This window comes from Rana temporaria, chromosome 1, assembly GCF_905171775.1.
Source record: "Rana temporaria chromosome 1, aRanTem1.1, whole genome shotgun sequence".
In the NCBI taxonomy this organism is placed as follows: Eukaryota; Metazoa; Chordata; class Amphibia; order Anura; family Ranidae; genus Rana; species Rana temporaria.
In genome coordinates, this window is record NC_053489.1 from 126444001 (window position 1) to 126456485 (window position 12485).

Genomic DNA, 12485 nt, shown 5'->3' on the forward strand with positions numbered 1-12485 from the left:
GTGGGGGGCCGGGATCTGGGGGGCCGGGATCTGGGGGCCTCTTATTAAATAGTGCTTCCAGATTCTGATAAGCCCCCCGCCCGCAGACCCCGATAACCAACTGCCAGAGTTGTCGTTGATGAGGACAAGGGCTCCTTCGCATGGGGGCAAGCTGCTTTGTATGGTATGGATTTTGGGGGGGACCCCACGCCGTTTTTTGGCGGGGATTCCCCTTAAAACCCCTACCAGACCGATGGGCCTGGAATGCCAATGAAGGGGGAACCCATGCCGTTTCTTTTTAAAAAAATATTGGCATGGAATTCCCCCTAATTAAAGTATCAAAGTCGGCGTCCCTGCTCATTGAAGTCGTACTTCAAGTAGTGTGGCAAAGTCGGATCCACAGTCGTATGACTGTCTTGTTAAAATCGCGGCAAAATTGCGCGACTTTGAAGTCGCATAAGTGTGAAAGGGGCCTAAATAGGCATTGGTTCCCTTTCATATCGATTTTAGAATGGAGTTGATTTTCCAGGGCAAAAAAACTGTCCACCGTTTTGTATCAGTCAGGCAGCACTGTGATGTTTTGGTCATAAATTTGATCATTATTATTATTAATCCGTTTTTGAGATTGCATAGTGAAAACAAAGATATGATCAATAACTAACTTGTATCTTTTTACTTTAAATCCACTTCCTGTATGTGTCATGTCAAATGAATAGATTGCTGACTATAGATCGACCTAAATTCTTATTGAGAGAGATCAATTGGAACAGAAATGGATCTATTAGACGCCAAGGGGGTTATTTACTAAAGGCAAATCCACTTTGCACTACAAGTACAAACTGCACTTGACATAGCACTGAAAGTGCACTTGGAAGTGCAGTCGCTGTAGATCCGAGGAGGGGGGGGGGGGCGATGGTCGTCACTCCACAATCCATATCAGAGTGGTAACACGAAAGAGACATATCTCCATCGTTGGGTCCCTAGTAAACATCAGTGTTTATTAAAAGCTTACAGATTCCTCTGACAAGCCTATGGCTCCTACTGCTGCTCTCATGCACATCGCTGTATCAAGATGGGGGTCTGGGGGGAGCTGCACCCAGAGAGCTTTTAACCTCAAAGTGGATGTAAACCCGAATTTTTTTTATTTATTTTTTGCTGTCACTATGTAGAGTATAAGATTTCCTATCATCTGTGCCCAGTCTTGTCACAAAGAGTTAATCCAGCTCTGAACATTCCTCTTTTCTTTTTTCAGTGAGATAAACGGACAAACAGGAGAAAAATTTTGTCCATTCTTCCCCCTTGTTGTGAGTGACAGGGTATTTACGTATCCCATGCACTAGCCTGAGACGGGCATTATTTTTTAATTCCCACCCTTACTCCTTTTCTGAAGTCATGTGGTTACTTTTCTGGATTTTGACTGGATGTTAGTGATCATAGCAGAATTCAGTGTAAGGGGAGTGTAGAGGTGGGCGGGGAGTCCACTGACATCACGACTCCATCCATCGAGCTCCAGACAACAGAATCTGCAGTTTTTCAGTTCTTATAACAGACAGAGGGGAGACATTTGACAGGTAAGGATACATGCAGGAGACATGTATATCCTTATAGATCAGCACTATGGCAGTAGTTTAGAAAGGATGAGAGTGGGTTTACATCCACTTTAATGTAGTAGCTTTGCAGTGAGTTTTTCAACATTTTTGCAATAGCAGTTTTTAGCGGTTTTCCGCATTGGCATTCTTTTTGGATCAAAAACTTTACAAAACGCAGGTGAACTACGTTTTTGAGCGTTTATTGACGTTTATCAGCGTTAGAGCGTTTTTACAGCTGAAAACGTCTCTCAGAACCCACTACATAAAAACGCCACTGCCCAAAACTACTGATAACAGCCTATGTGTGCATGGACACATAGGATAACATGATGGAGAATTTAATGACTAGAAAAAAAACGTCTGAAGCCAAGAACAGCAGCTGTAAAAACATCCAGTGTGCATGAGGCCTAAGGATAACAGGCTTACTGGCTGGATCACCAGATGAAGATAGAGGAAAGCGAGCCTAAAAAATTAAATGGTCAACTTTTGAGATTATAGCCATAAGGCTACATATGTAAAAGTTACTGTTTTGAATTAATGGTACAAATTATTCGAAGGAGAAATTTCATTTTTGCAGCATGTTGGAGAGTTAAGCCTCCTATTTCTTAAAATTTCAGGGAGTTTCTATAGGTTGTTCTTGTCTGTACACACACCTGATATGGCAATGACAATGGTGTTCAACTCTTTCTGCTGGGTTTTTACATGTTTTTTTCTTATAAGAATAAAGCAGCATAATGAGCTGGAACATGTTAAAGCTGGACCCTAGGGACACAATTTTAGTTTAAATGGAATCCTCGATAACTAGTAAAAAGGCTTAATTAATTCAACTTGATTTAAATCATAATTTTTAAAGAGCAACTGTCATCTCTGTCCCGCAGCGGCTTCTCTGACCCGCTGTTGACTCACCGACAGTCCTATTCACTTAAATGGGACGGCTGATGATATGGCAGTGACACAACAATGTGAGGCACGTGGCAGCAGCAGGTGAGTGGATGCCCACTAACGGGCGCTGCCACAATAAATTTAAAATGACAGGTGCTCTTCAAATGTAAGGCCTTTTTCTTGCTGGTGGTTAGGAAACCTTCATTTTGTTTGAAAATATTAAAGATTCTTTTTAGAATAATAAGCTGTCAGGTTCGTAAAACGGTGATATCAGAACCAATTCACTCATACAGTTTGTAGTGTACATAGATTTGCAAAACAATGGGATAAAGGAATATTCCTGAGCTCCATTTCATGCTGAATAAACTAAATTATTATTGTATCCTAAATAGAAAACTATCTTTAGATGGATTTTTACTCCAAAAGCATTTTATAAAAAAAAAAAAATCAGATTTAAATCAAAATCCATTTTTTTTTTTTTAGCCACCCTGGCCACACATCATTTACATTTTGGTTGGGTTTACCAATTGCATTTGTAAATCCAGATCTTTTGTAAAAGTAGTAGTGCCATCATAACTGTGCTGTTCTTCGCCTGTTCAGAAGCAGAGCTGTGACAGGCTTCTCCCACCACAGGCTGTCTACTGGATGGGGGTGGAGATGAGGCCAACCCTACTGCGCATGCGCGAGTCATGTTGCATGCTCTGAGTGGTCCCTGCTGTCTTCTGGGACCAGTGTGTCTCCCAGAAGACAGCGTGGGGGGGCGAGGAGGGGCCGGACATGGCCTAGATAGCCGCGGATCCTGCGTGATCTTTCGCGGGAAGTGGGAGCAAATACCTGTATTAGACAGGTATATGCTCCCCCCTGAAAGGTGCCAAATGTGACACCGGAGGGGGGTAGGAGGAACCCGGACAGCGGAAGTTCCATTTTTGGTTGAACTCCGCTTTAACTTACAATTACGCTGTTGTGCAATGTTGTGAAAAGAAAAATAAGTACCTTATCCTGTACACCAAGTGTCAGTACAAATGAACAGCGCTGATAGAATATACCAATATTCTACTAAATGTACAATACTGTGCAAAAATACACAAACATACAAAAATATATAAATGTATGAATATATGTAAATAGAAAAATACAAAGAGTGTATATCTCAAACATGCCATTGGATATAACTAGGTGTAAATAAGTTGAACCCGTGATAAACTAAATGGGTGAAGTAGCAAGTAAAAAAGTTCATAAGGTATAGTAACAGTGTTCGTTCCAATCTTCAAGGACTTCCACCACACCTCAAGTGTTTAGTGCTCCAGTCACCCATCAAAATGGCCACTCACCACAACAATATGCCTTACACTCTCGTGCTTGGCTAGTAAGCATATACCCAAAATCTCTCCGATGTGTCACAAACTAAATTAAATAGCAAGCAGTGAATCACAGCAGCACATATGTTAACTCCAAATCTTTTAGCTGACAAACGGTGGTCACGGCGGACTCGATAAACCAGACACTCTCACCGCAATCTTGGCACTGCACCCCACTCGAATAGGACTTGCTTGCTCGGATAACCAAACAGCCCAAAGATACACACTACTTGTCCTTAGCGTGTCACGTAGTTCAAATGCTGATTAGGCCACGCCCTGACATGTTTCGTTACTTCCGGACTTAATCATGGGTGTGGCCTCATCATCCCATTTACCTCCTAATATTCACCCAGCTCAGGAGGTCACATGGGCCTAAATAACCAATGTCGCGCGGACGCCACAAACACTATGGGCGTATATACTGTGCCCTTTCTGAGCGGCGATGCGTCGCAACCAATAAGGAACGACTACCGCCATACCTAAGGGCGGAAGCTGCGTGTACCGCTAGGACATCACCAGGGCGACGAGCAACGCAACTAGTCCGGTCACGTGCACGTCGCAACCAATGGGACATAGACCCAGCCATAACTATGGGCGGAAGTCTCATGTGTCAGCCGTACGGTAACAGGGCAACAGGCAGCTTAGGTGAATGAACAGTATAACTATTAAAAAACTTTTAAAAAAACATTACGATGAAGCAAATAAAGTAGGCGGTCACCTGGCAAGCTCTATTAAACATTAGAACGGCCTCTCGAGTGTCCCCGTGACCACAATTTATCAGCACACACAGATACTCCAATGCATATTAACATGAAAATGTGAACAATGCTGATATTACACTCTATTATATATACTTCATACGGAAGGTCTGATAATTAAAATAGTTCACATAATAAATACAAGCATATATCTAAAAGTTAATTATATCTTAAACTCAAAGCATTTGAATGAATGGTTGATATAATAGAATTCACTATATATACCGTAATGGCTGAAGCGATCACACTGTGATCGTATGAGTACCACAGCTCAAGGGAGTGCTACACCACTTGAACAATTGTATTTAATATGATTAAACAATTCATTTCAAAGGCGGTACTCCCTCTATAGACTAGCACAATGATATGGGTTACAACTGGTCTACCCCATGCTAAAGGCATAATATATCCTAGTGCAATCATAGAAGCTTGAACCATAAATAAAAAACACAAAGAAGAAACTAAACAGCGACAGGTCACAAAAATATGACTGTGAACCAAAGGAATATATATATGTATGTATATGGAGAATTCACATACCCACACATAATCTGGTCAGAAAAAATATAAGTGATTCAAGAGTTATTGATGAAGCAATTTGAATCAACTTCTATATTCAAACCTCGTGGGTGAAGACATTTTAATAAAAAAATCCATTGAGTCTCACGCTGTGAGAGGTCCCTTACTCTATTTGACCCTCTCCAGCCTGAGTAGACGCAACCAATTCCGCAGAATTGAGCTAGAGTAGGATCTTGTTGATGTTTCTTTTTAAAGTGTATTCAAAACCTTTTTTGATTTTAGCTAGATGCTCAGCAATTCGCACCCTTAGGAGTCTTTTGGTCCTCCCAACATAAAGTAGCCCACAAGGGCACCATAATAAGTAAACAACATAGGAGGAGCTACACTTGCTGAATTCTTTAATCTCAAACACTTTCCCATCAGTTCCTATGTGCGATGTTGTACCCAAACAAAATTGATGTCCTTTTTTCCCCACAAATAGAGCTTTCTTTTGGTGGTATTTGATCACCTCTGTGTTTTTTTATTTGCGCTATAAACAAAAAAGACTGACCATTTTGAAAGAATTTATTTTATTTTTTTAACTTTCTGCTATGATGCATACCTGAAAAAATAAAATTAAAAAAACATATTTATTCATCATTTTAGGCCGATATGTATTCTGCAACATATTTTTTGTTATTTATATACTGTATGGTGTGTGTATATATAAATATGGTGTGTGTGTGTGTGTGTGTGTGTGTGTATATATATATATATATATATATATATATATATATATATATAATCTATCCATTTTTTTTTTTAAATAGTAATTGCGGTGATCTGCGTTTTTTTTTTTTTTTTCTTCTGGATTTCTGCGCACAAGTTTGACCCCGAGTGATACTTTTAGGGGACCAGTGACATTATTGCATTGATTGGTGCTAAAAATAAATAAAAAATGCACAGATCAGTGTAAAAATAAATGACACTGCCAGGGAAGGGGTTAACACTAGGGGTGATCAAATGGTAAACAGTGTTTCCTGGGTGTGTTCTGTGTGAGGGATGAACTAGCTGGGACAACAGTGATCGCTGTTCCTGATCACTGCGTTGTCCCCTGTCAGAAAGGGAGATCCCCCTTCTGCCTCTCTGTATTGCAATCACAGGTGGCTGGCGGACATTAAGTTTGACGGCCCCGCGGGAATGCTCCCGCCCACAACACCACATGCACGGACCGACATACAGGTACATCAGTTTGTGCAGCCGAGCCACCTTGCCACAGTATATATGCGGAAGACGGTCGGCAAGTCATTAAACAATAAAAAAAAAACATATCATACCTACTCTGTGCAATAGTTTTGCACAGAGCATCCCTGGTCCTCCTCCTCTTCTCACCTCTTCCCGCGGGTGCTCTGGGCCCCCCTCAAAGTGCACTCACTTTCGAGCCTCGATGTTTGCATCTATTGGCACAGACATTGGTACTAAGCCCTGCCTTCTGCTCTCTCGTGACTGGGTGTGATCGACAGCAGCAGGAGCCAATTGTTCTGGCTGCTATCTCTGAGCCAGTGAGGCGGTAGAGAGCAGACAGAACCTTTACTCTCGTGCACATCGCTGGATAAAGATTGGGCTTGGTTAAGTATAAGTTGGTGGTGGGGGGGGGGGGGGGGGGTGAACTGCATGCCATTTTTCTTTTTTTTTTCTTACCATTATAGAATGCATTAAGGTAAAAATCGTTCTACCTTTTTAGGACCATTTCAATGAGTTTTAAAACGAGCCCTCAGAAACTTCTGTGGCTGTAGGGACTGTGGAGAAATTCATACCAAAATGTCACCGCAGGCGCATTGAAAATTGGCTCATTCAGCCCGCCCTGCTCTTCCTCTTTAAGCAGTGATTTGGAAGCCTTCTAATCTCTAACATAGACACAGGGCGGGTGCTATGGATGGTGGAAGCCGTGATCTCTTCAGCTTGAGAGAACAAATGACTACAGGATAACTACAGTGAGTGGGAAACGCCCCCAAAAAAACAAGGTGGGCAGGTGAGTTTGGAACTATGGCAAAAGAGAAAATAAAAAGAATTAAAAGCCATTTTAGTTTCCCTGTTATGCAGACTGGTACTGCAATTCCTGTTTGAACCTAGGCTACTGTCTTGCCAACCTTGCCACGTTTGGGAAGCATTGGTACAACTACTAAGCATCATTTCTTCTAACCTATCAGACAGTCTAACCAGTTTGTTTCTTTGCAGACAAGCACAACCACACTCCCGGATGGGCTGTTTCTTGACGAGTTTGCAACCAGTGTGAAAATGAGCACCTACCTTGTCGCTTTCATTGTGTCCGACATGAAGAATTCATCTATCAGTGTAAATGGAACTCTTGTAAGTAATGGTTACCCCAGGGCCACAGTGTTTCTTCAGTATGGTACACAGGGGATATATAGCAGAGAAGGATTATTTTGGATAGCGTAAGGTAGGGAACCCCTGTTCCATTTGGGACATTTCCCTTCACTTCCTGTCCCATAGCCAAAACAGGAAATGAGAGGGAATCCCCTGTGTTATGAGAACTAGTGTCCCCATTGGAAGATTTCCCATCCATCTCTGTTCCGATGACAACCCAAAGTTGGATGCTTTCTTTTGCTTTCACTCTTGGTAATAACAGTAAACAGGAGAGATGGAGGTGCTGAATCTCTTTAACGGGGGCACAGACAGCAATAAAACCTGAAAGGTGTTCCAATTCCTCTCCCCTCTATTCAAAAAAAGAAAAACAATTGCCTTTAGTTAATTTACCTGATGTAATATGCTGATGAAAGTTCACCTCTTTGATTTACATATGAGTGGAATAGTAAATACAGGAGTTTTTTTTTACTAAAACTGGAAAAGGCAATGCAGCTCTGCATAGACATAGAAACCAATCAGCTCCAAGGTTCTTTTGTCAAAGCTTAACTAAACGTGCTAAAATTAGAAGCTGATTGGCTACCATGCAAAGCTGCATGGATTTTACACTTTCCAGTTACCTTGTAAGTCAGCCCCACAGTGTAATAATTGTTACTCTATAGCAGTGGTCTCCAAACTGCGGCCCGGGGGCCAGATTTGGCCCTATGCTTGCTTTTACATGGGCCTTGGGGCACCATTTAATTTACTGATAGCAACTATGGGGCATGCGTCACCACTGACCGCAATGAAGAGGCACTATTTCTCCCAATGACACTAAAGTTGGGGAACAATTTCTCCCAAAGAAGCCAACAATGGGTCACAATTACATCAATGGTCAGGGGCGATTGCTCCCACTGACATCGACGATGGGGCACTATTCCTCCCACTGACGCCAAGGATGGGGCGCGATTCCTCCCACTGACGTATGGTCCTTTTCTACTCCTACTGGCCACAGTCCGGCCTCCTAAATTCTCAAGGACAGTAAACCGGCCCTTTGTTTAGAAAGTTTGAAAACCCCTGGTCTATAGTATTCAACAATTGCAGAATATCTGCAAGCCTCAATTTAAGCTCCCTACGCACTTAAAAAAATTATTGTAGAATCTCTTTTTTTTTTTTTTTGATCTTTGTAGTGCAAAGACATGCCTGATTTGATACAAAATGTATACAACTACAATGGATAACTCACACCAAGTATACTGCCAACCGCTCTATAAAGCAGTAACCTACATGCCCTGCAGAAACCGCTTTGATTTTATTAGATTTCAGTGTGAGCGGCTTAGAAGCCCATGTTGTGCTCATGCTCCTGCCCACTTCCTCTCACTTGTTCTTATTCAATCTGTAAATGTGATTTATTGCCTCACTAACCAAGAGTGATGTGTAGAAAAAGGTGGCCCAGCTTTGCTTTGTTTGCACCTAGGAATTTGGTAGAAGGAGTAGTAATAAACCCTCGGGTGTTTTTTTTTTTTTTTTTTTTTTTTAGCTTGACTACAATAAAATTAACATTTCAAAGTAGACTATTTTTTTAAATTCTTCCGCCAGTAGTTGAAGTTTTCAACTTTTACTGCTGCGAGCTCCTGCTCTCTGTGCTGCTTTTTTCAACTTCACAGGAAAGCGTTAACAGTGGACTGTGTATGTTCCAGTCAGTCTGTTAGATTGGAGAAGGGAGGGGGGAGAAGCAGAGTGGGAAAAAGGGTGTTCCTTTCCATCCTAAGCTGTATGGGGCTGTGTGTTTCTATTGATGCACACAGTGTAGGGAGACACTGTTGTTGTTGTTACCTGTATGAATTGTCATACAAACGTCTTTAGATATACCTTAAGTTCTACTTGGCTGAAATGTCCAATATCTGTCTTCTTGTCTTTTTATTAACAGATATCTGTCTATGCCATACCACAAAAGGTCGATCAGGCACAGTACGCTCTGAGCGCAGCAGCGACACTGCTGGAATTTTATACACAATATTTTGGAATTCACTATCCACTCTCAAAATTAGGTTTGTTGTGTTTCCTGCAAATATATTTATTTTACGTATGTTTATTGAGGAATAAACCAAGGTAACATTGTTGACAATAAAGTAAATTAAGCTGATGAGGATGTATACAGATGGCCAATGGCTTATAGAAAAACAAGATTAGCAATAAGAAGTGACAGTCCAGTGTATATTACATCGCATAGTAGCCCATTATGTGACGCTTGCCTGCAGGAGAAGCCCGCAATGTCCCTGTCTTCCTCACTAGTAGCGAGCGGCCATTCTTCACCCCTCTTCCCTCCGGGGTCGCGAACTCCGGCACTGTGACTGGCCGGAGTCGCGTGACGTCACTCCCGCGCATGAGAGCCGGAGTCGCCTTTAACGGCATGATCCTAGATAGAAACGGCACAGCGTGCCCTTTTTAACTCCGGTGCACGCGCAGGAGAAATCGCCCTACGGAGATTTGCAAATTTCAATCACCTACAGGTAAGCCTTAATCTAGGTTTACCTGTAGGCTAAAGTGGTTGTAAAGGGTTTACAACCACTTTAAGAGGTGAATAAGGCAGGAATTTAAAAAAGACCAAAAAAATAAATGATGTGCCTTTGTGTGGTCCTATGAAAAAGGACCATAAGGATATTATGGTAAATATGAAACTCGTTGATTCTCCTGTAATAGCAAATTGAATTTCCATGCAATTCAGACATTTTCCCCTTATTTCTCAGCCTCTCCGTGTGCTCTGCCTTTATCCTGCCATAAACACAAGGGAAAAACTGTTTAGATGTGAATTTCTTATTAGGAATCCTCAGAGATCCGTGCAACTCCCAGTAACCCTGCACGCCAAATGTGTGTGTTTGTTTTAATACTGTAATTAATTTGCATTACATTTAATTTAGTTCGCATTAAGCAGTTGTCTTATTATCGCATCCCTTGATTAGTTCCTTGTTCACAATGATGCCACCGAGTCTTTCCCCACTCAGAGAACATTGAAAACGTTCTTTGCTTGATTGCACAGCGTTAAATGATGTGTGTTTTTCCCAATCTGAAGATGTAAGTGATTTTTAAACTCTAGGAGATGTAGGGTTGATGAGCAGAGATAATAAGCAGGTGTTTATCAGAGTTTGCTGTCGTCTGTTTGACATTGCAAATCATTCTGTTGTGCACAGGGAAAGAATATAGGTGGGTCCCTTTTGTAATTGGAGCTGTGAAATCTGTAAGCAATTTCTGCATACGTCACTTGCCTGTCGCAATTGTGAGGGATTAGATGGTTCACTGGTTTAAAGGGAAAGCTGTCAGCAGAAGTGGCCATCGTTAAAAGATGTGAATGGAAACTATCTCTTTAATAAAGCAAACTTCACTCAATAAGTGAGGTCCCACTGGTTTGCTTCCTCCCTGTCAGGGCACTAACTCTTACCTGCCTTCCAGAACGGTGCAATCGCGGCTGTTTGCGCCGCGCGCGTGCGTGCGTGGTGTTGGCGTGCGCGTGCAGGTGCGCGCGCACGGGCGCGCAAGACCTGTAGTTCCGTCCAGCCAATCAGAGCCCTGAGCGGGCTATTTAAACCTCTCCCTTTCCTGTGGCTAGTTGCTGGTTTGTCACAGCGCTTGTTTGGAGTGTTTCCTGGATCCTGGAAAAACCTTACCTGATCTTGTTCCTGTTTACCTGACCTTGGCTATACTCTACCGGATTGCTGCCTTCTCCTACCTTGACCTCGGCTTGCCTATTGGACTATTCTGATCTCACCTGCCCTTGACCTTTTGGCTTGAACTTTGGACTACCCTGTTTATTTGAACTTCCTTGACCACAGCCTGTTTTCTGGATTTCCCTGTTTCCTACCAATCCTGCTTCCCGGACCTCCTGGAATTCCCTGCCATATCTTCAGCCATTCCCAAGTGGACTACTGCCTGGTTGTTCCTGTTTCACGCACCGAACCTTCACCTTCCCATCGGTACCGGTGCCTCCTGGTGCGTCTGCTCCCCTGTCCTCATTTCAGGGGGCGGACCGCGCCGGGTCGCAAAGGGAGCCACCCTCAGCATCTTGGCCTTGGTGAGTGTACTTTTGTTACTACCTGATAGTACCTGATACTCCCCCATCCTGCCCATGAGTTTTTTTTTTTTTTGTTGGGTGGGGGGGGGGTGAGATTTTGATCGGTACCCGTTCCCACTTCTGGAACCCTCGTCTAGGCAAGGATGACTGCCAGGTGAGATCTCCCGTGCTCAGTTGGCAGACGACTGTGGTTCCTCAAAGTCATGGTTTGCTCCCATATGCAAGATGGTGAAACTGGGGACACGCAATGGTAAGAAGAGCCGCCTGCAGGAAGACAGCGCTGGACCCCAGGCACCTGATTTTTAATAGTCAGCAGCAGCAAATACTGAAGCGTTAAAGGAAAAAATGAAGTTCCTCTTTCAAGTAGATTTTTTTTGGCCACAAACTGTATATATAGAACACCATAAATGTATTTGCGTCATAGAGATGGCCACTTCCTCAGAATGGAGCACAAGACACTGCTACAAGATCATCCCTCTGACATCACTCCTCGACTCCTGGTTCTATAGACCCAATGTACAGTAATCAGAAACATCTAGTGTATTCACTTTAACACACTCAATCTACTTGTGAATGTTACTAGTTTTAGAATCCGTCCTAATATCCTCGCCCCGTGTTCTCTTGCACAATAGAAGACTGAGGGCCAGCAGTGTGAGGTAATGATGGCTCTGAGAGATTGTGCAATACTGTCAGTCTAACACAGAAATTTGTTAACAGAATCCTAAACATTAACTCATTATTGTGCTGCTCTTTCATTGTCCAATTTCTTTTACAAAGTATTTTATTTGTAGAACAATTAAATTCAACAGGTTACGTTGACAATGAGATGGTTACATGAAACTGAACATACAGAAAAAAGATCCCATCGGAGGGATGTGATTAGAGAGTTAGAAACAACACCAAAACAATGTAAAGGTAGTTGAAGTCCATGTGTTGGAGCAGTCGTTGATCTAGATTATGGTGCATGGTGAAATAAAATCAAGGCAGG

The 12485-nt window shown here is 42.4% G+C and overlaps 1 protein-coding gene across 1 annotated transcript in view; it reads left to right on the forward strand.

The window, feature by feature from the left end:
* The window catches only part of LOC120931284 (leucyl and cystinyl aminopeptidase), a 149702-nt gene that overhangs the window by 68869 nt on the left and 68348 nt on the right, over window positions 1-12485 (forward strand). The window contains exons 4-5 of the mRNA XM_040342571.1: window positions 7303-7434; window positions 9359-9479. Coding sequence (XP_040198505.1) covers window positions 7303-7434; window positions 9359-9479 — 253 coding nt within the window. The remainder of the gene's footprint in view (window positions 1-7302; window positions 7435-9358; window positions 9480-12485) is intronic.